This window comes from Anas platyrhynchos, chromosome 3 (genome assembly GCF_047663525.1).
Source record: "Anas platyrhynchos isolate ZD024472 breed Pekin duck chromosome 3, IASCAAS_PekinDuck_T2T, whole genome shotgun sequence".
Classification (NCBI taxonomy): Eukaryota; Metazoa; Chordata; class Aves; order Anseriformes; family Anatidae; genus Anas; species Anas platyrhynchos.
In genome coordinates, this window is record NC_092589.1 from 38,580,752 (window position 1) to 38,608,258 (window position 27,507).

General features: G+C 40.8%; 1 protein-coding gene across 6 annotated transcripts in view; it reads left to right on the forward strand.

The window, feature by feature from the left end:
• Positions 1 to 27,507, forward strand: part of PLB1 (phospholipase B1) — an 85,949-nt gene that overhangs the window by 47,552 nt on the left and 10,890 nt on the right. For all 6 annotated transcript variants that reach the window (XM_072035721.1, XM_038177348.2, XM_072035722.1 and 3 more), the window contains 18 exons: positions 1,420 to 1,487; positions 2,504 to 2,547; positions 3,777 to 3,885; positions 7,717 to 7,768; positions 7,902 to 7,982; positions 9,524 to 9,589; positions 9,967 to 10,067; positions 12,220 to 12,301; positions 12,754 to 12,858; positions 14,642 to 14,737; positions 15,874 to 15,945; positions 16,672 to 16,755; positions 18,550 to 18,610; positions 19,320 to 19,378; positions 22,322 to 22,380; positions 23,637 to 23,680; positions 24,828 to 24,927; positions 26,280 to 26,331. In XM_072035721.1, the coding sequence (XP_071891822.1) occupies positions 1,420 to 1,487; positions 2,504 to 2,547; positions 3,777 to 3,885; positions 7,717 to 7,768; positions 7,902 to 7,982; positions 9,524 to 9,589; positions 9,967 to 10,067; positions 12,220 to 12,301; positions 12,754 to 12,858; positions 14,642 to 14,737; positions 15,874 to 15,945; positions 16,672 to 16,755; positions 18,550 to 18,610; positions 19,320 to 19,378; positions 22,322 to 22,380; positions 23,637 to 23,680; positions 24,828 to 24,927; positions 26,280 to 26,331 (1,335 nt within the window). The remainder of the gene's footprint in view (positions 1 to 1,419; positions 1,488 to 2,503; positions 2,548 to 3,776; positions 3,886 to 7,716; positions 7,769 to 7,901; positions 7,983 to 9,523; positions 9,590 to 9,966; positions 10,068 to 12,219; positions 12,302 to 12,753; positions 12,859 to 14,641; positions 14,738 to 15,873; positions 15,946 to 16,671; positions 16,756 to 18,549; positions 18,611 to 19,319; positions 19,379 to 22,321; positions 22,381 to 23,636; positions 23,681 to 24,827; positions 24,928 to 26,279; positions 26,332 to 27,507) is intronic.

The following is a 27,507-nucleotide window of genomic DNA, read 5'->3' on the forward strand; positions in this document are numbered from 1 at the left end:
TCAGTTCTTTCTGGAATAGCGTGTGACTAAGGGATATTGGAAAACAGTGTTGTATTTATTTTATCATTAATGGATGAACAGGGGTGAGAACCCTCTGACTATCCATTTCAGGAGATACTCAGAATGTTTATTTTTCCTCTTTTAACTCACAGCTAATTTCTTTATTGAGATGTAGTTCTTGCTGAGGATGATTATCTTTGGCAGGCTGGAAGGAATATGTATCAAGATACAGACATCCTAAATTCTGATACATGTTTATGCCCAATTTTTTCCTACCAGCCGAAGACTGAAGCTTTACAACCAGCTCGTAGGAAATGTTGGGCAGAAAGACAGTTGAAATCTCTAGGATCTCTGAATGTGAGCCTTAACAACAAAGACACAGTTTGTGCTTACAAACCATGAAGCCTTTCCAACTGTCTGACAGGCATGTTGCTAAAACTCCTACATGCATGAGGTTACCAAAATAAATAGCAGCATTTCTATGCAAACATGCAATGTTGATCTAAGCAAGATAGTTAGTATCTAGCTCCAGTTGCAATATTACAATATCCAGGCCCCGGCAGGTGATTCTGCTAAGTATAGTCTGTAGAAACTGATGATAAAATCTGTTTTCATAGAAACAGCAGTTTTGCATTGCTGTCCGATCTGGACTTGGCCCATGCATAGTTATTCTGAACACCAGTTTTCCATTAACTCAATAAAGCTTATATAGAGGAGAAAATGTATTAGCATGGTTTTAGTATGAAGTATTAGTATGATTTAATCTGAAGTAGCAGAATCTGTGATTCTGTGATAGCAGTAAAGAGTCTGCCTGGTATTGTGATATAGTAAAGTACTACCTAGTACCCAGATTTAACATGAGACAAAAGCATAACAGCTGGCAGATACTCTGCTTCTGAATTCCCTTGTTTTGTTAAAGAGGGATGTAGTTGCCAGATTGCCCTTCTTCAGTTTAAGTGTAGAGGGTGCTTTCTTTCTTCCTCTTATACTACTATAAAACTCACCATTTAGCACATTACTTTTCTAATAAAGACGTTACAGTACTTCTTTCTGAGATATGTTTGTTTTCTGTGCTGAGTTTTATAGTGTTCCTTATTAGCCTGCAAGCTTTATGGGGTTGTTTGAGATGTTTTCATCATTCTTGAGTAATGCAATGTAAATGAGTTACTCAGCTCACCCAGACCTACAAGAAGAAAGCTTTTGTTTCACTGATTCGTCATTTATTTTGTGCATCATATACAATATGATGCTTGTAAATAATTACAAAAAGTATTGATGCATTTTTCAGGAGGAAGGTGGGGAAAAAACAGGTGTCTCCTAAAGCTTGTGAAGAGTTGCATTCAAAAGTAATTAAAATGACTAATGTGTGACTGTCTATTGTGCTTTAATTTCATTGGGTTTATGAAATATAATGCCCAGGCTGGAACGGGAATTGCTTCATACAATCTCACGGATTTGGACACCGAATATCGGGGACTGTCATGGAGGTAAGTTTTCAGGCAAGATGATGAGAATATGTGCATTATTTCCTGTGCAAAATATTATTTTCCACATGTTCCAGGGCTTTCAGCTGTCAGATAGTGGAGAAAGATTTGCTTTCTGGTTAACATTTCTTGTGAAGATATATCAAGATCCAATATTTGTCACAAAACTGGATTTACACAATGTTTTCAGCAATAGAGCTTCAGTTTGCCTTTTAACTGCTCTCACGCTTTTATCTTCAGCTACTTTTGACAGTTGGTAGTTTTATGGTGGGCTGGAGATCCGCAAAACTGGAGAAAAATCACTGGAACAAATAAATTAGGCCATGTTGCTTTGGGGAGTTCTCAAAGTTTGGCATTTCTGAATTTTTTGTAGAACTGCGAAAACCAGTTTCACTGCAGAACTTTTACCACATACAACAGAAAGTTGTAAAAGATGAAATTGGAGGTGGGGTGACGATACAGCTGAATTGACATTGACTGAAGCAGTTCTGTGCTGTCCTATCTCCTCTACATAAGCCAGAGTTTGGCCTCAGCGTGGCCCAGCAATTTAAAAGCTGGAGAGAACATACTGCTATGCAGGAAGCCTGAAAAAGAGATAAAGGAGCTGGTGCCTCAGCCATATGTCACCTGAGGGACTGGTTGGTTGGTGCTGCCTTAGAGCAGCTTTGTGAGGCTGGAACTGGTCTTCAGGTCTGCCCTGAAATCTGCAGTACTTTACAGCTCTGTCATTCAAATATGTAGCTGTCTCAGGCATTTTCTGGTATTTCATAATGATTAACTGTGCCTCTGCAGAGCCGCATGCACATAAATTTTTCTGATGAGCAACTTTACCACTGAAACCTCAGCAATTTTCCCCAAAGCACTTGCACATCTGTCCTTTCCAAGTAATATGATAGTTTGATAGTAACCAAATTAATAACCCTTCACCTTTTCTTATGAGGTATAGTAGGTTTTCTCTTTATGTGTTGTCTGTGTCCAGCTAAGAGATGAGTAACTTGTATTTCTTTTTCTCATTTTAGTATTGGAGGGGATGCCTCATTAGAGAACGTAACAACTCTACCTAGTAAGTAAATGCTTTGCTAGATTTAGCTGTGGCAAGTCTGGAGAGAGGGAATGGGCTGATTCATAATAATTTTACAGAGAGCTCTAAGCCATTTGAGAGTAATTCACAAGACTTACCTTTCAAAGAAACAATATCCTAGGACTAATGAAAAAAAGTTTCCTTCATCAGTAAAATTGAGAAGCGGATAGAAAATTCTTTCCTTCCTTTTCCCTCTCCCTTCTCAAACTGCTTAGTGAGTGTTATTTGATTTTCTAAATAAGCTTGCTATGTCCATGCTTGTATTGTAATTAAAATTTACTTTTAATAAATATTCTACCACTTTTTTTTTTTTTTTTCCAAAAAGGGATGTTTGCAGAGAGCAGACCTCTTTAGTAAACATGTCTCACTAGCTCTATACGTAACATGAATGGAATAATTTTAACTTTGTTTTCATTGAAACTTGCAACCTCTCCTAACTCAGCCTACTGTTAATGTAAAACCACTAGAGTTTCAGTTTGGATTAACTAAAATAAATTTTCATCTGAAGAGGGCTGATAAATTGTCCTTTTGTGTGTTGCCCATTATTGTAAGTGGAATTTGACAAGAATATCATTAGAATGTCTTATTGATTGTTATAAGCAATTAATTGATTCACAAGGTACAACCTTTGACAAAGCCTTCATTAAAATGTGGTTAAATTCAGTCTTGGAGATTAAGGTAGCTTTTATGGTTTACAGTGTGACCATTTTGACATTCAGCTCAGAAATTTGCTGTCTGCCTCCTTCTGGAAATGACTATTGAGTGTGGTGGGAATTCACCATGCATTTGAGGCTTTCTTCAAATTTGTCAGTAGTATGAGATGTTGCACAGCTGCAAAGTGGACCCAGATCGTTTAGCTGAAAACAAGCTCCTGCTTTAACCCTCCTGGGTTAAAGCCCCTCTGAGGTTCATTTCACAAAGTCACCACCACATGACTGGGATGGTTTTAATTTAGACCTTAACAGCTACAACATGAAAGAGAGCTGGACACGGTAGTCTTTGGTTCTGGTCAGCTTCTGTTGGAGGTGCAGGGCACAGCAAGCACATGCTGTCTCATCACTGCTAGCTGGTTGTCCCTCTTGCTGCTCTTTGGTGGATGAAACAAAATGAGGCTGCAGCAGCTGCAATGTGCTGTCAAAACTGTGACAGTGCTGATCTCACTAGGCGGGGAACAGATATATTTTCTCTTCGTTGTCATCTTTCTTTTTCAGACATCTTTCGAGAGTTCAATGCTATGATCGAGGGCTATTCAACTGGCACTGGGAGTGTGAATGATTTGAATGCATTCCTTAACCAGGCAGTTCCTGGAGCAGAGGCTGAGTATGTAGCTTTTTGTTTTACTTTTGCAGGTGATGGATGCTTCATCTACTTCCCTTTCAACTGTCTCAAATGCTGACACAACTTGCTCTGAACAGCAAGCAAAACCAGTCTAGTTGGAGCTGAAAATTAGCTCAAAACATATTAAATGTATGGGCTTATTTCATACCATAACTTTCAAATGAAGCCAACAGTCCTGGTTATGAAATCTGCAAACAAGAAATTGACAGAAACTATTTGGTGGTGGTGGTGGTTTCTACACTTCCTCTTCAACATCCATTCATTTATCTATTTGTCTATAAATATCTTAGAGCATGGATGTTTTCAGAAAATGAACGTGTAGTGAATTGTTAAAGAGTTAATTGGAGGAAAAACTAGATGAAGTCTCCCATAACTGGCCTCAGGCATCTGGATAGGCAGGCAAGAGTGGTTGAGAGAGAGGAGAAATCAGCCACAGTCTGGACTCCAGAGAAAAAAGAATTGCAGATGGTCATGTGTAGGTTTTGGTGCATTGCAGACCTTGTGCAGTGATAGTTCTGCAAATTTAATAGGAATTGTGTTGTCTTGCAGTCATCTCATTTTGGCTTTTTGATTTTAGTCACACCTGGGAGACTGCAGGAGTTAAGCTTTGATATACTGCTTATCCTAGAAGTCCCTGGTTTCTTATTGAAAGCGTCAGTCCTATTTAATTAACGAAACAGATGGCTGCTGGAATTCAGTCATAGCTTGGGCACAGGGTTTGGCAGGCTGTGCCTGGGTTTGACAGTGTTAGTTGATATTACCCAGAACTCCATAATTTAATATTTTTGTTTGTTTAAAGAAAAAGTATTCTTCTTAAAGAGGCCTTGGGAGTGACATTCAGAAACCAAGTGAAGTGTCTGAGTTTGCTGTATCTAAGCAATGATTGTTAGGATTTATCAGGTATTGTTTATCACTCTCCTGCACACCTTGAGTAACTTCTGACTCACACTAGTAATCTCAGTAAATGCTTGTATTTCCTGGCAGAAATGGTCCGCTAGGTCTCCTGACATATGTTACAGCCCCTCATACCTCAGAGAAGGGATTTTGTTTCCTAGTGATGACTGAACGTGTCTGTTTCTGTGTGTCGGTGAACCACTTGCAAGGATTATGGCTCTGCTTGAGCCATTTATGAGAGTTTACCACCATGTTGTTAGATGCAGCATGTATTACTTGAGGTTTTGCTTGTTATAGGAAAGAATGAGGTAGGTGGTTGTCTTACGTTTTATATCAATTAAATCCTAAAGTAGAGAATTCCTGTAAACGGCTACAGCACTGTCCCTGAACTTTGAGATGCCTGTTTTGGGGCTCTTTTCCATCACATCATGATGGATCTGAGGAGATATATGCATCCTAGTTTAATTATTGAAATGCATTGCAACATAAGGAAACATTTCTCCTGTTTTAGATACTTGGCCCTGGAATGATAATGCAGTCCAACACTTATTCTTCATCACCTCAAAATATATCTCTTCCTATAACCCAGAGGACAAAAATAGTCCATGAATGAAAGCTAATGCTGATATTTCAGAATTGCTGCCTGGCCTGTCTCACTGCTGGGTGCCAGTCTGGGAACTGTTTTCCAGATATGCTGGGTCTTTTCTGAAAGGACGTGGTTCTGCACCCTTACTAGCTTTTGAAGAACAGGACTTATTAAAGTGAAATCAGTGGCTGCTTTGAAGAGCTATTTACTGAATGTAGCAGTGTAGACAAAACTTTCTTGAGCCCACCCCCATTCATTGCCAAAGTGCTTAAGTACATATTGGAGTTTAGGATGTATCTAAAGCATGTTGTTGAAGCAGAGCCTGGCTTATGTCTCTGATTGCACTTGAAAAAATGAGGCTAAGAACTTAAGACTGAGAGAACAGGTGACAGGAACTGTGAATATCTATTTCCCATTAGCAGACTTTCTGTTGATTAAGATCTAAATTTGGTGGAGGCTGCAGCTCAAGAATAGATGATTACTGCCTCTGCTTCATTCAAAATATGCAATCTTACTGACTGTGTTGGCTCAGGATGCAACAGCACTTCAGTGACTGCACGAGCAATGAAAGGTGTTGCAGACTGCCAGCTCAATAAGGGATGTTTTCCTCTGCATTAATACTGAAGTCAATGCACTAGCTTAGTATCCACGGTAAGAAGAAAAGAAATTCTTGACCACCTGTGATTGTTTTTGGGATATAAGTAAGTAGGTTATGACTGGGGAAAAAGGGTAATGGCGAAGCGAACTACATGTGTGGGGTGCCTGTTTCATGAGTAGATGCACGACAGAGCTCATTCCCCATTAAATACTCTTATGTTAGTGTTAGATCAGTATTTGGTTAAAGAAAGGTGGTGAGAAATAACTCCTGTTCCTACAGCAAATACAGCATTGCAAAGGAGAGCTACTCTCTGGTTACTGTACAAAACCAGTATCATGCTTATTAATGTCATATGATGTCCAGAGAAGGGCTATGAAACTGGTGAAGGGCCTGGAGCACAAGTCCTGTGAGGAGCGGCTGAGGGAATGGAGGTTGTTTGGTCTGGAGAAGAGGAGGCTCAGGGGAGACCTCATTGCTCTCTACAACTACCTGAAAGGAAGGTGTGGGGAGCTGGGGGTCGGCCTCTTCTCACAGGTGATAGGACTAGAGGAAATGGCCTCAAGTTGGCCAGGGGAAGTTCAGGTTGGCAATGAGGAGACATTTCTTCTCAGAAAGAGCAGTCAGGCACTGGGACAGGTTGCCCAGGGAGGTGGTGGCATCACCATCCCTGGGGGTGTTCAAGGAAAGGTTGGGCGTGGTGCTTAGGGACTTGGTTTAGTGGGTGATAGTGGTGGTAGGGGGGTGGTTGAACCAGATGATCTTGGAGGGCTTTTCTCACCTTGATGATTCTATGCTTCTATATACAGTCAGAGAAATGTTTGTAACAAGAACCTAGTGACTGATGCAGCTCCAGAGCTGCCTGGAAGGCCAAGCTTTCTAACCACTTTCTCTTTTCTATGCATATTTGAGTATCAACATGTCTGGGCAGTCAAACAAGGTTGAAGTGTTTAGCCAAGGTAACCCAGAATTAGTAGCAATTTTATATATACATGCATATGAACATACATATGCAGTTGTATTTATACATATATATATATATATATATATATATATATATATATATATATATATATGTTTGTGTATACATTCAAAAGAGAGAGGGTGTTAACATAGCTGTTGAAAAACAGCAAGGCTGTCATCTTGTCTAAGTGATCTTGGAAGTTGCTTGGATTTTAAATTTGCTTAGAAAGGTAGAGTGTGCTGAGCTGTTTTACACAATTGGAAATTAAGTATGGACTTGGGGTGCCGGCTACAGGAATGGGGGATGAGTACGCAGTGAACTCTGAAACACCTCAGCTTTACAGGGCTGGGTGAGCCACAGTGCGTGCACAAACATTGCTCAAGAGGTCAGTTAAATATTGAGACTTGGGATTCCCTCCTCACTTTAGTACACGAGGAATAGCTTGATAGTAGCCCATTTCTGAACAGGCCATCTGCTCACAAACATGTTGCTGTGTCTGTCATTATAGCTGCTAAGCAGTGTAATAGAAAACTAAACTTATGGTTCCACATTAATTATTGAACTTGAGTAAAATCTGTATTCAAATCCAATTTGATGATGACTCTTCATAAAGATGTGAACATGTAATTTGATTACTGCAAAATGAGGATTACACTGCCTCGTTGTTAACTCTCCTGGTATCTGACATCTCACACATTTAAGGTGTCCAAAGAGCGTTAATATTGTGCTTCCGTAAGGGTGTATCATTCGCTCATTGGTTGCTCTTCTTCACAGGCACTTACCAACTCAAGCAAGAGCTCTCCTGAGACTAATGCAGACTGATTCTGTAAGTTGCCTGGGACTCTGATCTTACAGCACAAGAAGAAACAGGTGTTGCTTCACATGATAGATCCATCTGCAAAGATGCCAAGTGCATATCAAAGAAATTTATGCTTACTATTTTCTTCTTTGTTACACAGAGAATTGACTTCAATGCTGACTGGAAAATCATAACCGTGTTTATTGGAGGAAACGATCTGTGCAACTATTGCAAGGACCCTGTGAGTATTAGAACCTGTTAACTAAAATGGTAATGGGACTGTGATCAGTATGTCAAGGGAAATCCACGGATCCTTAGAGCCTTCATAGAGATTAGCAAAACAGCAGTACATACAGTTCACAATTGAGGTTGCTGCAGACAGTGCCCTGATTAAAAACCAAACCAACAAACAAACAACAACAAAAAAAAAACACTTACCAGCAACCATGTAAGATGGTTGTGTTCTCTCTGGCTTACTCCAGGGTAAGAACCACTTTTTGTCTTTTCTGGCCACTAGCAAAAAATGGAAGGGAAGAAAAGCTTCCTTTGCCTGATCTGGTCATTGCTCTCCTGCTAGCAAGGCCTCATTAGATATCCAAGAAAGAACTATACTGCTTTGAACTACCATCAGTCCAATCCTACAATGGTTGTCATCACCCCATAACTCGTATTGTAGGAAAGTGCTAGGGACAGGTGAGGTATGTATGAGAGAAGTTGCTGCAGTGCAGCAATTCATTCAGCAGCAAGTCATTTGAATTTTATGCTTCACTGGATTGTGAAGAAGCCTTTAGGGCTGCTGTAAGGAGATCATGGGATTTGAGTGGGCAGGTGATAGGGAGAGGCCACCTTTCTCTGTCAGATCTTACTCTCTTACTTTAAATATGAAAATTTCCTGTGAGTGCTTTCAGTTCTCCTGCAACCACTTGTGCTTGGGAAATGTGCTGCTCCTGCAGTAGCTTTGCTATAGGCATAATTGCTGCTACTACCAAGTATTATAGCTTTATTTACAGCCGTGTCCTTGACTAGCAATGATTTCTCCTGATTTTATGAGAGCTTATCAATTGGCTCTGAGCATGCCTGTGGTTGCCTGATTTATGCTTTTCAGCATGTGATCAGATTAGGTTCCTTCCCGTATCCTTATGTAAAGCACCCAGTGGACTGGTTAAACATACAGCTTAATATAGCTTTATTTTAAATAGGTTTATTTTAAATCCAAAATGTGACTGAGTCTTTCTATATTTTAGATTAATTGATATGCATAACATTCTTGGCCTCTAGAAAGACGTGAGAACATTCTCCTGACCATGGTGTTGTATGGCAGAAAAGGAAAAGAATCATAGAATCATAGAATCATAGAATATCCTGAGTTGGAAGGGACCCTTAAGGATCATCAAGTCCAACTCTTGACATCGCACAGGTCTACCCAAAAGTTCAGACCATGTGACTAAGCGCACAGTCCAATCTCTTCTTAAATTCAGACAGGCTCGGTGCAGTGACCACTTCCCTGGAGAGCCTGTTCCAGTGTGCAACCACCCTCTCTGTGAAGAACCCCCTCCTGATGTCAAGCCTAAATTTCCCCTGCCTCAGCTTAACCCCGTTCCCGTGGGTCCTGTCACTGGTATTAATGGAGAAAAGGTCTCCTGCCTCTCGACACCCCCTTACGAGGAAGTTGTAGACTGCGATGAGGTCTAAGAATCACAATTAATGTGATTCTTTATCTTCCCAACTCAAATGTCTTGTGCCCCCATTTAGCAATAATCTCTTCTGTTCTGTTTCTATCAGGATCACTACTCAGCTGTAAATTTCACTAGTAGAATTCAAGAAACTCTTGATATTCTGCATGGACAGGCAAGTACTGTGAAATTGTCCTGGTACTGTAGCTTGAACTGGTGTATAATTGATGGCTGGGTTTCTTCCATTTTGATACCAAATGTGGTCTGCTGACTTTGATATGAGTAACTGCTTGTGTGTTGTCTGAGAGTAGTGAGATGCTGTGTGAAATGAAAGACAGCAGCACTGAACCATGGTGTTGGAAAAGGATCAACAGCTGAGTTGAAGTTTTGTGGGTTTTGTTGTTTCTTTTTTTTTGTTTTTTTGTTTTTTTTTCTCCTCTCAACGAGAGAGAAAGGGAAGGGGTGTTGAATGACTGGACTTTGACTTAAATTAAGTGCACTGTGGATTGTATAATCAGTTCCTTATAAGGTGAAGTCTGACTTTCCTTTCAGGTTCCAAAAGCTCTAGTGAATCTGGTTGAAGTGATAGACATCCTTCCTCTAAGACAGTTGTTTGTGGATACACAAGTTCCATGCCCCACTTACCTGGCAGAGTAAGGCTTGTTTGACTTTCTTTTGTACTTGAACTTATTTTTTGTGATGATAAAGCAAGTTCTTTCTCTGTGCTCTTTTCATCATAGAGAAGTGTGTCCATAGCACTACAGTTCCACAGGCATCATCACATCCAGTGCTGATATCATCCTGCCCAATGGAGTTGCCTTATCTTGGCTTTGATCTAAAAGATTCCCAAGTACATTTGTTTTGTTGGCTGCAAATATTTCAGGCAGCTCTGACACTAGTCTGTGACTATTGAGTATAAGTAATGGCAGGCCAGCGTTGGTGCACTGGCTTAGAGATGCTCCTTGGCAAAGTTTATGAGTCTGGAGGACTGAGTTGCCTGTTTTAAACAGCAGGGTTTTTGTTTTGTTTTGTTTATTTCTGTTTCAATTTAGCTGAGACATATAAGGACTTCTGATGTTATAGTTAAATAAAATAAGGCACTTTGAGCTACTATTAAGAAGCAGAAGTTTAGGATTCCTGGGATATGGCAACAATTGGTTTAGGATAAGAGTAAAAGCATGTGAGGCTGCTTAGATTAATACTGGAGAGATTAGAACATAACTATTCAGTGATCGCATCAGAGAAGGCAAGGCTTGCATGGGATTTGGGGCTGGGACTATAAAAGGGCTAGTAGCACTAGGATTTCATCTGGACCTGGGAAGGTTTACCAGGTTTCCAGGTTTTAGGGTAGAATTAGGCTTGATAGAAATGAGTGCTCTAAATCGTGCTTCTGGTTTTAGGAGGCAGTTACAGATCTCACTGTGACTCTAACGGTACAGGCTAAGGCAGCACATCAGATGATACATAAAATGAGCAAGGTGATGATATTTACTGGCAAGAGAGAGGCTTGGGCTGAGTATAAGAGGTCAGACTAAAGTAACAGATGTAGCCTTTCTGCACCAGGATTGAGATGACAAGTTTAGGCTCTATGGAGTAGGGTTGCATTAAAGCTAAACGTACATCTGTGGAACTATACTTTGGTTTGGGCTGCTTGTGTTCCCTCCCAGGGCAGGATAGTATTAAGCTCATGGGCTGGTTAAATTAAGACTTGCGTAATAATTCCTTGGCCTCTTGTTAAGATTGGAGAGGATATGATCTGTAAATCAACTTGACTGAAGACCTTGCTGGCTGAAAGCGTCATGGTTCTGGCCTTTTCATGATGCTGTTAGCATAGATGTGTTTAATCCATAAACCTGCTTACAATAGCTGAGACCGCAAAGTAGGGACACCTCAGAGTAAGTCAACTCTTAACAGGTCATTAATTTTAGTGAAGCTTGGTTCACCTTATCTTGAGTCAATATTTGGGTACATAGGACTCACTGGGCTACTGCTGCCATGGTCTCTTAGCTCTTAAGTTTACAAAATTTGCCAAACATGACTAGTTTGTAGTAAACTAGGCTCCTGCACCTAAGGTTAAGAGTATAGATGGTTGTGCCCTAGAATTTAGGACTTTAAGTCAAGGAGATCTGTGCATTTCATTCAGGTTTGAACTGTAAGGTTTCCTGTGGTACATAACGTGCTTGGGTTAAAATTATTTATACAGGGTACCTCAGGATGGGGTTGAAGTCTTCAAGTATTTGGATTTTATGGCATTTTGAGGGAATATGAAGTATTTGCAGAGTAGACAGCTATCTCCAGTTTCAGTGGCTTTATTGTAATGAATAATTTACATTCTTTGCTGATCCTCCAAACAGGAACAAGTTCTATATCTTGGGAAGACAAAAAGAATTGTTGATTGGAAAGGTATCAACTCAGAGATAATACAGGCAGTAAATTTCAAAGATCTCTTTTCTAGTTCCAGAGGGAATGGCATTTGTCTCTCTTTGTCAGGCTGCAGGGACTTTGGATGCCTTGCATGGGACAAACTGGCATTCTACAGTGTACCTCACCTTTATGTGCCTGGGGGTGAAACCAAACAGGTATTAGCATAGCATCGTTCATGTGAGGCAGAAAATAATCCAAGGAAAATAAGCCAAGATTTGAAATGGTAAACAATGCTATGGACAATAAGACACACAGAAATTCAAGCGTACAGATTTCCTTGTTACTCCCATGTCATGAAGATGTTGGGTGGTAAAGGGCGACTTGCGTTCTAAAATATCTAATCCTCTGTGTTCTTGTTTTCTCCTCTAACCTCTCCCACAGTTATCTGTGTAGTTGTGTTCTCACAGGAGAAGAAAACTCAAAAAACTTAACGATGGTGAGGGAAGCCGTCAGAGCTTACCAGGTATGTTTATTAAGAGAATTTATTACTTTGCCTCCAGTTGAGGTGAGCTTTTGATTACCAAGCAACCTGCCTGTTTATAGCAAATCATAAGGCCCTTCAGGGTAAAATATTGCTATGAGCTAAGCAGGAGCTAATTTTGATGTTATCCAGAACACCATGCGATGAAAAACAGAAGTAAATCTCTTCAGAAAAATACAGATGGACAGGTGAGAGTTCAGTCACCAAAATCCTGTGCCTCACAACTGCAGTATTGTGTTGCAGCCTTCTCAGCCACTTTTACAAGGCTTACCTTTTGCCAATGTCTCTGTCTATTTCAGTTAACAAGCAGAAGCTTCCTAATGATTCTTGGGCTCGCCCTCTAAAAGAAAGAAACAAAAATGCAAACAACAACAAAACAGTTTTTATGCAGAGATGTTGATGGGTTATTGGTGGCTGGGTTTGGTTTCTTGCAGCTTGGTGTTCAGGGACTGGTGGAGTCTGGCAGATATGACACTCATGAAAATTTCACAGTGATCATTCAGCCCTTCCTCCGAAATCCCACGATTCCTCTTGATCAGGTATGGTCTAAAGAGACTTACATATGCAAAGAACTAAATGTGAGTATCTAACATTTACAGAAAGTATGCAAAATAGTTTCAGCTTGTCATGTGCTTTTCTTACTAGAACTTGTTGATTTTTAGTACAATAGATTAGATTTCTTTGTGTAGATATCTGCTCTTTGTTTTACATATTGTTCTATCAGTATGAATTGCTTTTTTGGACAATGAATCAAAACCTGAATTAAGAGGTTGGTTTGTGTATGTTCTCAAGGATATGTAAATACTTTTCTTTCTCAAAATATAGTGTGATTAATAAAAGATGGAGATATTAAGTTAAGGTTCTTAAAGCAACTTAGCAGCATTGTTCACTGAAGACTAGAACATCACCTCTTCTTCACGTCCCATAACTTATGTGTCTGACAGAAAGAGAAGTTTTCATATGATCTAGAGGAAACAGTAGCTTTATGTAGTGAGCCCTTTTTCCTGTTATTGGCAATTATATTTCAGTTCCTTGAATAAGTCCCAGCGAGCTGTGAATCTAGGAAGTGATCTGTACCTTCTCTGAAACTGAAACTCCACTAATTTTGCTAATTTTCACGTAGATCTGTGCTTCCTACTCTCACCTGGAACTAAATATGCAGATGCAGCAAAATATTGAACAGGGTTTGCCTTAGTATTATCGAACCAATGGCTAGTGATAAGTTTGAAGAGTTTCAAATACTGCTACAGATAAAACTCCTAAATTTAGAAAACTGGTTGAAAACTTCACAGGTGAAAAACAAACAAACAAACCAGGCTTTTTTATTTTTTATTTATTTATTTTTTATGAAGCTGGCTCCTGTGAAAAGCCATCCTTAGGGGTTTTGTTGCTAAGGTGAGGAACACAAAAATAAAACTAGGAGAAGCAAAGTGTTTCTGAACTTTTTTTTTAATAGTCTCACAAGCATTAGCTGAGATTTTAAGGAAGTTCAGGGTGTTGTCTTTTCCTTATCTCACACAAAATTCAGATGTTCCTGAACTGAAAACCTTGCCTCTAAACTTGGCAAAAGATCGGATGTAGATCCAAATGCTGGTAGTCATCCTCATTAGCTTGCTCAAACACACTGAATCAAAAAACTGCTCAAGTTTTGGGGGAGGACTGCTCTGAACAACAACAAAAAGTTATTTCAGTTATCTGTGATCTAAACTCTTTCTTGTCTCAATATTCACATGAAAGGCAAGGTATTTAAACGTCCAAGCCTTTCTTGCTCCAGATGTCCCAGTATCTGTATTAAAGCACAGCTGTGCTTGTAAAGGAGGCTGTACCTGTACTCGGTCAGTTTGGCTGCCTTCTCTCAAGCACTTGGTTTTTGCTCCTTTCAAGCTTGCAGAACTGACACAACTGTGAGAAGATGGATGGCTTCTGTTCCTTCTGGTACAATGTCTGTAAGATGCTCATTCACGTGTAAAGGTACAGCAGAGCATAATGGTGCTGAGGGAACCAGTTCTGATGTTGTGCCAAGGAGAGGATCCCATTTTTCTCACAGAACCCAGAGAGAGACTAGATACCAAACTCAAAATGGTGTTTTTGCTGCTGCTTTGTGGATCTGTCCTTGGAAGCATATAAGCATTTCTAGCTAAGCTTTTCTGGTAGCTAGTGGACCTGCTGAAGCACGCTTTGTATCACCAGTTAATAAGGCTTTCCACATTGGAGTGGCAAGAAGAAGTAGAGTGAACTGGCTCTGATCTGGCCTCAGAAATCTGAAGTTGGAGTTCTGTGAGTTCTTCCGCACTTACATGTACTTTATGCTTTCATCTGTAGGACGGTCATCCTGATGTCTCCTACTTTTCACCTGACTGCTTCCATCCAAACCAGAAAGGCCATTCTCAGCTTGCCCGGGCTCTCTGGAATGCTCTGGTAAGGTGACAGGCTCTGCATACAACAGTCTTTAGCTAGACCACAAAGATTATGTAATAAACATTGTAATGAAGTCTCAGATAACTCTGTAACATGGTGATAGGTGTCCAGTGTTTGTTTCTTCTTTCCTAGTCAGATACCCTCAAATTTCTGCCTACCTACAACCTAGAAGCTCTTGCCTCTTAGATTCGGTGGGGAAGGGAGGAGTGCTGAAGGTGCATGATCAGTCAGTCATGATTTCAGCTGAGCAGCTTGAAATCCATTTCGCCCATTGTCATGAAAGTTGGGATATTTACTAAGGATGATGTTTCTATGGGCTGATATGAGAAACCACCAAATAAAGAATCATGACTACGTATGCCAATTTAAAATGGATTACTTAAAAGTGTTTTAAATCCTTGTATTGTGAGAGTCTCACTAGGAATTAAAGTAGCTTTAATTCAGTTTAGCTTTACTACCTTTGCAAATGAATAAAACTTGGTAACAATGAGTCATAAAGATTGGTTAAGCAAACTCATTGTGTTTAGGATTGTAGTGCAGTAGGAGTATGCATGCAGTCCGAGGCAGTATCTTAGATCCCAAATGGTAACTTCTTTATACTTTGGGGTAATGTCTTAGCTAAAATGATTGCCTGCAATCATCAAGCAGTACCTCTAATTAAATTTTGTTTAATCTTCTACATATAAACAGCCTTTTCTTGGAGCTGCCATCGTGCAACTTAGCAATAAAAACTGAGGGACTCTTAGTGTCTTCTCTTTTATGCAAGAGAACAGAGTTTACAACCTCGCCTTCTGGCAAAAGTCCAAGGTACTTCATGTGCCTGCCAAAATCATCCTGGAGTTTAAGCTGATCCAGCATAGCTCTCCACTTCCCATTTTAAACTTCTTTCTAGAGTTGCTGTTTTGTTGCTCAGTTGCCGTGTTCCTTCTGAGGAGCAAAGGCATTTCAGCCTTGGGTAAATCAAGGTCTGTAAATGCAGGCAGTTTAAAAAAAAAAAAAATAAAAAAAAAATAAATAAAAAAAAAACAAACTGAAAGGTGTGTTTAGATTCTTTTGGATAGAATTGTTATACAAATGCAAGATGAGCTGAGACAGCTACAAACTTTTGCTTATTTATTTATTTTTGTCCCTCCTAGTTACAGCCTGTAGGCCAGAAAGCTGACTCATTTAACTTCATGGTTGACGCTGTCCTCAGCTGCCCGACTCAGGTAAATATCCCCATGTTGTGGAAGATGGGTATCAGGCAGCCGTACATGCTTGTGCAGCCTGCAGACAGCAGGGGTTCAATATGTCTGGGGCAAGTTTGCTGAAAACTTTCCTCCTCTGCTTACCTCTGAATGAGCAGGTGCCGTCAATGTACCTTCTCTGGTATCCCTTGGCCTTTTATTGTGCAGTGAATGCTGACTGAGAACATGCTGATTTGCATGTTTTCAGTTTTAGCCTAAACAAATGTGCCTTCTTCATTAATACAGGCTCCATTAGTAGGGGACAAAACCAACTATGCAGTCTGTACAGCCTCTTTTGGAGGGAAGAGAGCGCCATATAGTAGTCAATTGTTTATTCCCCTCTGCTGACATAGGTCAAGGTTTCTCCAGACCTTACATCAGTGTCTTTTGAAAGAATTAAACATCCAGTAATGTTTAATAATTCGTGGAAAGCTTAAGAGAGGGGAATGTTAAACTGCTAATCAGGATCTGGCATATGTCATTTTTGCCATAAGGTGCTAAACAAAAATCTTGCTTCTGAATTTTAAAGTAAGGAGCATGGTTGCAAAATATAGATACATCTTTTGCAGCTTAGACAATTACTTTTTTGGTGTTTATTGATGTCACTTGCTCTGGATTGTTCCATGTGTTTTTTGCCTAATCTCTCTCTCTCTCTCTCTCTCCTTTCTTTCTTTTTTTTTTTTTTTTTTAATTTCTTCTTTCTCCCAGGCTAAACCCTTCCTGGCAACATATAAAAATAGCAACGACACCAATCCAACTCCAACTGTGGTTCCCACCAGTGAGCCAGCAGAGGTAACTGTTGCATACTTTGCTGCATTTTAGACAAACTATGCAGAATGGTCCCTGCTTGGTGACTGTTCACACATCATCCTGAATTTATAAATGCAATAACCTATTAACAGTTTTCAGACAGAGCAGTCTATCTTGCATTGCATTGTTTTCTATGTAAATAAAGGTTAAACTCTTCTTTTCCCAGAAGGCAGACAAAATTAATTGTATCAGTTGGTGCAATTGTATTGAAACTTTTCTCTACAGTAAGTCACCCAAGGTGCATCATTAACTCATCCCTAACAGTAGGGGAAGAGAACTTAGGATCCTGAGTACCCAAATGATCTGAGGACTCTTCCTGAGCCACTGTGCTTCCATGCACTCAAGTGTGCTCAACCTGCAGAGGGCAGTCACCTTATTGGATTTGCTGCCAGCTGCAGAGGAGGTGATGGGGATTGGTCCTCCAAAGGATTCACTTTCCATGATGACCGAGCAACTACCACAGGGCAGATTAAACAAACTGCAGAAATAAACTTTGTGTAGGACTTGAGGAAATGGGGCAGTAACTTGCTCTTGACAAATGGTTGCAGGCACGCAGATTTTCTGCGAGGGTTGCTCTGTTTTGGTGATACAAGTATGGTTGGGGATGGCAGTCAAAGTAGACTGGGCTAGCTGGACGTACCGGGGGTCCTCATACCTAACTAAATTAAGAAAATCTCTGTGAGTCCTGAGGGTTGCAAAGAGAAACTGCTAATATGGTTTCAACGAGCCATAGTTTGCAATGTTGAAATAGGATTTTTGTCTGTAGAGATAAAATTACAATTTTAATGGGTAATTCTTGCACTTACTGAATCTCAATGGCAATAGCTTTTGAAGTGATAAAGTAAAGAAGCAGTAGAGAGAGTAAAAGAACAGCTTCCTCTCTGATCTAAAAATACTCTCAGCTATCCTTTCTAACTTCTGGAAGCAGCCTTTAACTAGCTGTTGGATTGTAGAGCCTATTACACCATTGTATAGGAGAACAGTCTTTCCCTCACTGTCATCTCTGCATTGTTGCTTACTACCAAAGAGCATGGGCAAAACCTTCATCAGATGCTTTTGCTGGTGAATCAAGGTGTTTAGTGATATGTGGTTGACATCGTTTCATTTTTGGTGGAATAAACATGATAGCTATGATATCTCCTACAAATGTATGGTAAAATCTAATTATTTAGAGGCTGACAATTCTGTTTTCTGAAACATCAGAGGGTTCAAATTCTCTTAAAATGTTATGTTCACTGAAACAAGCAATTTTTGAAAGTTTTCAGGAGAAGAATAGGGAGGTACACAGAAAGTAGTAATAATGTAATACATGAATATAATGTTACTTCTGTTTACTTCTGTTTTCTTTGGATTTACATCTGGTATCTCTTTAGACAGTACTTCAGAACTGGAGACCCTACCTCCTAGATCATGGACAAAATCTCCAGGCTGTAGAGGAGGGAAAAAAATATATTCTTCTTATGAAACTGTTGTTATAAGCAGTATTTCTAGATGATATGTTTTGGCTTTGATAAAAAGATGTGTTTTGGCTAGAAAATGTCACCAAAAGTAATTGATGTTTGGACAGCATTCCACAAAGAAGAGGACAGACTGATCTTAGAGGTCTTTTCCCACCTAAAAGAGTCTATGATTCTATGACTCTTCAGCTGTGTAGGCTCCAAAATAAGATCTATGTTTGAATTTGGTTTTGCCCTTTACTGTACAATTAAACGATATATGTATTCCATGTTGTCTTCTAACCATAACGTGACACAATTTGATAAACTGTCATTTCAGAATTGGGGCAGTGACCTGTCTTGTTCAGAGCAGACTCCATCCAGTCGTGTCCCAACATCAGGTGAGAGTGAACTCATGAGCTAAAATCCCAAACAGGAAAGATTTCACCTTTTTTTGTTTGTTTGTTTTTGTTGTTTCAAGATCAATAAGATCTTGAAACTGCAAATCCTAGGTAGAAAGTAAACAATAAAAGCTAATATATTTAACTGCAAAGCAGGAAAGTCCATCCTGCCATACGTGACAAGCTTTACAGCACAGCAGGTGTACTCTCTGTGGATAAATACAATTATGTTTATCAAATCCATATATTATATATAGCAACATGGCAGATTAAAATTGCCTAGGTTGGTTAGCGGCTCAGCAGGTGTGATTTACCTGGCGAGCCGTGTCTGATAGGAAGCACAGTAGCAGTGCTGTTCATAACTGGGAGGTTTTATGGGCAGATTGCTAATGGGAAGTATTGATTTATGACCCAAACCTTAGAAACCCTAAACATATCTAATCCATTTTCACTCTTTTCCTACATATGAAAAGCTGTTTTAAAGTCTGTATTTCCGTGTTGGTTGAGTACGCTGTTGCAAGCAAATGGCAAGAAGCTTTGCCTTTTGCCTTGTGGATACAAAGAACTTGAGGCTCATTCTCCCTAAAAGTCTGTAAAAATACCATCCGGTTGGAACTAAAGACTTGGACCTTTATTCTGCTATTTATTCTGATAAATAGTATTTTGAGTCAGTTATCATTAATCATGATTTTTCTCCTACCTCTTTCAGTACATGAGCTACAGCCTGCTGACATCAAAGTCATTGGTGCACTGGGAGATTCCCTGACTGTAAGTACTGCGGTATTGCCACGTTTAGAATGAGAAGAGTAAGTGTTGCTTTCTACCTATACACAGTTGTGTCAGGCAGAAAGCAAATTGCTTTGGCTTGGCAAAGCAAAGCTCATCTACCTGTGCCCCTTTGAGAACAAATAGCCTGAAGGGATCTGAGTGACACTGGCAATTGTGTAATCCAGTAATGAATAATTCAGGCCAGGACAGAAATGGGATCATATTCTCCATTGCACAGAATCTTTCAAGTGTTTTTGAAAAGGAAGAGGTCTCCCTTATAGTAACAGTATTTTCTGACATAAGAATAAGCAAGAGGCATTTTTCATGCAGTAAGAGGTCTTGCTGTAAATTCCTATGAAAATAACTGATAGCTGACCAAAGTGCTTCACTCTTGAGATAGTTCATCTCAGTATATCAGAATTTTGCTTTCAGCTGTTGCTTCCTGGATTAGGCACCTTTCAGTTTTAACTATGATGTATGTCATGTATTGAGAAATGCACGCAGGGAAAAAAAAATCATAGAAAATAAAGGCCCCAGAAAAAAGAATAACAGGAAATACTGCAGATCTGCACTTAAGTTTTTTGAGGAAAAAGTTCCAAAATTACACAGCACTACAGAATTGTTCTGGCATGGGATGAAGGCAGATATTGGTGTCAACATGAACTCTAACTCCTGAGCTAAACCTGTGCTCATTCTAGCAGCTACAGCTCCTGTAGAGTTCAGAAGGAGTTGAATGGACTAAAGCCTTCAAATGGTCAGGCTTATCAACTGGCAGGTGTGCATGTCTTCACCTCCTCATTAATTCTGAAAACTAATTTTGGTGTTCCTGATGTAATCCTGGCTTCCTGCTTACTGAGCTTTGAGCTTTTCTTAGAAGACCTCAGTAATGATCCTGCAACCCTCCCTCCTATCCATGGCTACAACACTTAAAATTAATTGCTTGATTTCCTCCCCCTAGTGCACACATCTCTTCTTTAAATTTTCATTCTTCAGTATGTGAAATTTCTCGGAGATCCTTAACAATAAGGGCCAGACTGATGCTTGAGGACTTTGTCTCAACAGCTGAGCAAGGCAATTTTCATACTGCCATTATTCATGCAATTCTTACTGGATGCCATTGCTACAGGAAAGTGTGACATTTTTTACGGGAAGTAGTACTGGCTGGGACTGGGGGTAAGGACACAAATATGGTATTTATCACACAAGCTTACACATCCACACATTTGCACACACACAAAAAGTCTATTATAGCCAGCAGCAACACATACTTTGTACTTCATAACCATCCCTGGTGCAGAGGGACTGCAGCAAAGATCTGTCTTGGTCCACTAAGGCACTGATTTCTTCCTCCTGGTGTTTCCCAGAGGAGCCCTGAATGCAGTCAGTATTCAGGGCTGTATTGATACCATGAAGCTGTGGTTTAACCAAGAAAGCAGCTGAGCACAGCACAGCTGCTTCTCCCCTCCTCTCTCCCCCCACCTTATGGGATGGGGGAGAGAATTGAAAAAGGTTAAAGTGTAAGAACTTGTCTGCTGAAATAAGAACAGTTTAATCAGAAAAGAAGGGGGGAGAATAAATAGAACCCAAGCAAGTGATGCACAAATCAATTGCTCACCACCAGCCAACTGATGCCCAGCCAGTTCCTGAGCAACAGCAACTCCCCACATATTTATTGTTCAGCATAACATAACATAACATAACATAACATAACATAACATAACATAACATGGTATGGGGCATCACTATGGCTAGTTTGGGTTAGCTGTCCTGGTTACATCCCCTCCCAGCTTCCTGCACACACCTAGCAGAAAAGGCCTTGATTCAGTGCAATCAATGCTATTTTCACCCTAAAACACAGCACCATACTATCTACTATGAAGAGAATAAACTCTATCCCAGATGAAATTAGGACACATGTCCTTTTGAGGAGTACAAACTGAAATTAAACAGTTAATAAACTATAAAACTGCAGGTGCTGACCTTGGTAGAAGGTGGGTTTTGTTTGTTTGTTTGTTTTTTAGTTAAATAAGCTTCTTTTCCCAGTCCTGTGAGCACTCAAATCCATCACCAATTTCTTTGTTATGGTGGCTTTTCTTTATACTAAATAATAATAATAGTAAAGCTCACCCTGCAAGAAGACTGTTCTCAGTCTAGGTGCAGTTGGAGATTAATGAAACGTTGAGCAATTTTGTCATGTCACTGGCTGGAAATGCATCTGTCCAACTTCCCAGCACCATTGCACAGTGAAAGCAATAGATATGCCAACGCGCTTATCTGTGTTGGCAAAAAAAGAGCCTGCCTACACCTCACTAAGTCTGTGTGTTAGACTAGCAGACTGGGTCCCAGAAGAGTAAAGTGGGTTTTGCACCAAAGATTTGTTTTCTTGGCAGATTAAAAGCCAGCTCCTCTACTGATTTATTTACAGCTAAACTGGCAGGGAATTTTTCATCAGTGTTTTTCCCTGGATTATTAAGTCTCTCAAAATCGGCTTTCTTTAGGAAATGCCAGAATGAAGCATTTTCCATTAGAAAAATCCAAACAAATAGAAAGCTGTAGATGTTAATCTGGGTCCCCTAGGGTTGCTGAAACTAATATTAGAGTTGTAGTCCAAAGCCATATGTCTTTGGCCTTACAGCCTGATGCCCTCTGGCTGGGCTATATCTCTGATGCTCCAAGGTCTATTGACTAGATGAAATGCTTTTGAATATGAGGAGAAGGCCATGAATTTGAAGTGTAGGAGATGCAGGGCTGACTGGGGGCAGCATATGCTGGTTAATGAGAACATGGAGCACTTATGCTATAACAGAGATATTGAAGAAAAAAATGTCTGTATGCAGAATAATGTTACCTTCAGCGCTTTCATATCACATTGTCTGTCCTACCTAAGCTTGTAACACCTTTTTCTTCTGGTATTGTATAAATGATTCTTTCCATCATTTCCAGACTGCTGTAGGAGGCCACTCAACCGACCTACAAACAGACTTGAGGGGACTTTCCTGGAGGTAAAAACTCTTGATTTCCTCTCTGGCATTTTTGTCCACAGACACAGTTAAAAGTGCAGGTCACCTGGTTGAGTAGTTACATACTGAAAAAAAATGGAAATGAAATGTCCGACACAAAGGGGTGTGCTGACACAGCTGTAGTAGCTAAATTCTACTTCTATCATACCAATTTCTCCCTGCTGAGAGTAAACATAGGGGTAGGGTAGGATGCAGAGAGTGATTATGCTGGCTAAGGACTTGAGGGAATCAGAACTGGAAGAGAAAGGGAGTGATTTTTGTGTTGTTAGTTTTGTGTGCGCTGCTTGTCTTATTATTTTTTTTAACCAGACCTGACTGCTACCAGCAGGCTCCTGTGCCCCCGTCTGGCAGTACTAGATTATTAATATGAGTAAATTATCTCAACCTCCTACTAGTCCCTCCGGAATTTATTCAAAATATTGCTGCTGTTGTTGTGATTATCTAATACAGTGTCTAACACTAGAGAATCTAAGTGAGTGTGAATTGGCACAAACATGGTGAGAACACGGCATGCACATTCAGTGAAGATACCCCAAATATATTTGTGGTTACAAAGCGGGCAATGACATCATATATTGGAGTGGATATGAGCCTCCATGTCCACAGTAGAGTGGAAGGAAACTGCCTATTTCATGTAGGCAAAAGTACGTATGGAGATAAGCAAGCGTGTGTTTATTCATCTTCCTTTTCTGCACCCTACCCCCACCCTAAATGTATATGCAAGCATAGACATGTCAGAGGGTCTGACAGAGGTGGTATAAGAAAGTATTGGCTTGTTACAAAGATGTTATTTGAATGGTAGATGCAGAGGCTTTTTTTCATAATCAACACTGCAGAATCCTAAATGGGTGGCTAATGAGCATTTAATGCAGTCTCTCTTCTATGCATAACTGCACACAAATGTAATTTCAGCAAGGTCACGTGGAGCAACGTTGGTGAGGAAAAATGCCTTTCTCTGATGGGCATCCCAGCATGTCCATATGAAAAATTATTTCTCCGCTATGCTCCATTCCTAGTTTGGCATAGTTTCTACCTTAGCTGAAACCCTGGTTGATTTAAGCTGAAATCTCCTTTCAGTACTTCCCCTGAATTCCTACTTGTCCTGTGGTTTATATGCATAGTCCTGTTTGAGGTTAGTCTTTTTACCTTCCTGGGCTGCTACAGCAACATATGGTGACAGCAAGACAGATGGTTGCCGAACTAATCCTACTTTGTGATTCTGTTCTTTCCCTTTGTAGCATCGGAGGTGATGGGACCCTCGAGACCCAAACTACTTTACCTAGTGAGTATCTTGGAAAACCGATGTGAGTGAAAAACAAGGCAAGTAATTACTCTGAAAGTAGTCCAAGTAGATGCTAGGAAACATCTGGAAATGATCACACTTTCCTCCCAAACAGTGGGGGGTGCCCATCTGTTGTGGATACGAGCAGTTCACGAGAGTCACAGCTGAAACCCAGACTGACCTTCCTAGCTGTAAAGCTGATTCAGCCCCTCCGCATCACAGGATCTGCATGTGACAGTTGCATCCTTTTGATACAAATGATGAGGAGTAAATGTGCTGAAGGTGGCAGAAGTTCCTGGCCGATCTGTTCCTTCTTTATTTCATTTTGTGCTTTCCAATGACTGACTGTAATGGCTGTGGGCAAATGAAGAGTTATGAAACAATTAGCGATCCACTTAGAAAAGGTTGTTGATAAGGTTGTGGTTTCCTGGTGACTTCTCCCAGAGATTTTGAATTGGTAGATCACATTGAAAAAAATCTAAAAATACTATAAATTTCTTGTCGTAGCATTGTGCGTAACTGATTCCTGTAGTTGCCATAGAAACCACTAAGTGGTCAGTGTGACTGTAAATTAGAGGGGAATTGGTTCACAGTGGTTCTTCTATTTATACACGCTCCGTGCTGTGGAGCAGTTTGAAAATACCTGACATTGTTGGTAATGAGATCTGATATGTAACATGACGAACATCATGTGTAAGGAAAAATAGAAAATACATTTCATTATGTATACAGCACTGTGAGACTGCAAAGAGGTTTCAGACAGCACTACAGACACAATAACAACAATAGTTTTCAGGCATCACGCTTCACTGCTGAGGGTTTCACTGAAGCCTGTAAACATGAATATAATTCACTTCTCTGCTATAAATATTATCTTAATGAGAAGCTGGAGGACCAGGAGGTAGAGGGCTGTATTTGGAGCATCTGCTGCTGTTACATGAAGGGAAGGAACCATGATTGCTCCGGCATTCATACTCAAGAACGGTGAATTCCCTGGGAGCTGTGTGATTTAAGGGTTGCCAGGCCCTCGCTCCTCAAGGCCACAGGGAGAAATAATTTTATACAGAAGTCTCTGAGGCAGGTGTGTCTATAGCAACAATGCTGGTTGTACTGTGGATGGTTGAACGTTACGTCTTCTCTTTTTAAGATATCTTGAAAAAATTCAGTCCAAACATCTTTGGCTTTTCCACTGGTAGCAGTAAGGAAACAGCTGGATTCAACGTTGCACAGAGAGGTGCCACTGCACGGTAAGTGCAGCTGCGGCCAGGAAAGGGTAAAGCGGGTAGCAGAGAAATGATGGACTGGCAGATTAGCTTTGAACTGTATCTTAAAGTTGAGTTAATGCTGATGATGCTTACTTGTACTGTGCGTGTTTCTGTGGTTTGATTACTGATTATATACTTTTAAATTCAGTATTTGGGGATTTAATTTTTAAGTTTTCTAAGTTAGAGACAAACTCCCTTTCTTCATTCGATCTCTGTGCAGAATTTCTGAGTCAGTGCCTTAGTTATGCTTCCTATTCTATTGGTACCTTTTTCTGCCCAGCCTTTGGTATGCAGCTCCCTGCTTCATTTTCAGGCTGTGTTTGTAATGAGAAAAAGTTCATGACCATCTCTCAGTTATGCCTTGATTTCTGGGAAACGTGCCCCAAACTAACAAACAGAGGCCCACTGCTACCCTAACGGCATTAAAAACTACCTTGGTTTTAGTTCAAAGAGAGTGAGCAGCTGGGAATTGATTCCTCTTCCTTTTTGAAGGAAAACTCTACTAGTCTGTTACAAACTCAAATATATAAAAGTTTGTATTGCACATGTTTTGCCTGCTCTATGGATACTCGCAGAATGTTTCCAAGACTGCCTGTGACACCTCTAACAGTCATTAAATTTACTGCAAGGGAGTTTCAGAGTAGCTAGCAAAGCCTATGCAGCTACTAAATACCTCATGGGTGCCCTGAGCGAAGGCTCAGCACAGTCATTATGGCTCTGGGAGTGCAAATAATGTAGCCACATTTATGTAGCTGCTGGAAATAGGCAGGACTCAAGCACAGTTGCATCCCAGTATGTCAGGAGCTCAAGTCTCCAGCTGGTGTCTCAGCATGGCTTGTGCTTTGCTCTGTGGGTGTTGCACCCTGCCTACAGCTGAGCTGGGAATCTCCAGCCCAGCGATTCCACAGTGTAAGCAATATCCTCCAGCATTGTGACAGGCTGTAGGAATTGAAGGCCAGGTCAGGAAAGCTGGTTAGGTGCCCAGCTTCTGTGTAAGCACCAGACTCCCCCCCCACACAACTAGAAAAGGAGTTATGCAGCTAAATGTCTCTGTACATGCGGGCATTCATGTTTTTCTCCAAACAAAATGCATTTAAGCAAGCTCTGAGATGTGTAGAATCCATCCCCATCACTTGGCAGCCATCCTCACTGAAGCCCTTTTGGATCAGATTATTTGTGCTGCTGCTGCTGCTCATGGTCTTCCCTCTGAAGCATCACTTTCTCTGCACTGATTCCTGCTGCTCCTAAAGGTCCCTGAAGTGAGGAGTGGGAGAGCAAAACGATGATGTGCTTTCAGAGCATGCACCAAAACCGCTTCTGTCCTCTCTCTACAGCAATATGTCAGCCCAAGCACGTGAGCTGGTGGAGCTAATGAGAAGCAGCTCGGTAAGTGGACTGTTCCTTACAAACATCATGGTTGGATATTTGGGCTGCCCCTCAGCGCTCGCGTGGTCTCTGGGAGATGACTAATTGATGGGACATTTGAGCAGTGATGAGTGCTTTACGGATGAAAGAAAAATCAGTGTCCTTGTCTCTGGTGTGCCAGAGACTAGTCATTACTATTAGGAGATGAAGATTTACCCATGCAAAGCCACACAGGTAGTGTGCAGACACACAGGGCAGAGACTAATCCTCAGGATGGGCTGAATCCCTGCCATGTCACAAGGTTTTTGGGGAACTGGCCCGGGTGGGGACCAACCTTCTGTTGCTGCTCTGCTGAGGGCTGCAAGGGGCACCCACCAAAAAGGCAGAGTGCCAGGTGCTGTGGTTTGAGGTTTAGGAGGGAAATATGGGAGAAAGCTGAAGCTATCCTGATCCAAGCGTGGGCTGAATTTGTCTGAGTGTCTGACTGGGTGTGATTTGTTGCTCCAAAGTATTCCCTGTAAGGGAATTGGAGTGCCTGGTGCTCCTTGGCTCAGGCTGAATGGGAAAGGAAGGTACTGCATAAGCAGGATTTGTTAAAGCATGTGTCTCTGTGTGCCAGCACTGCTGATGGATGCTGCATGCTAGCCCCACTGTCAGTTACCAATTGTTTGGCAGAGTGAAGGGAGCTGGCATGGCTCTTCAGTAAAATAGTACATGGCTCTGGGTCTTTGTTGTATTCACTGCTTTTTGCACAGCTTTAAAAGGAAGGGGGGGAAGGTCCGTGCCACACTTTTCCTCTTCGTGAAAAGCTTTCTGAGCAAAGTGTTGGTGAAGGAGGAAAATTCGGAGTTATGGGTGATTCCCAGGCCCTTCCTCTATTTGTGGGATCCTTTTGCAGATGTTTGTTATGTAAATGCACCGCTCTAAAAATAGTTGCCTTTGATTCCTTTCTTTGTACTGAAAGCTACAAAATGTTTTGATGAGATCCAGCTCTCAGCAGCGCCTATTGTTAGCTTGTGGTGACGTGGATGCTGCAGCTGCCCTTATATGAGCTCAGTGAAGTCACCGGCCTCCTGGACTCTTCTATTTTAATCTGCTCTGTTCCCTGGGGCACTCCTCTCCCCTCCTGGCTATAGGGGCAACGCTTGCCCAGCTGGCAGGGATCCCCAGCGGCTCCAGTTGCCCAGCTCCCGTAGG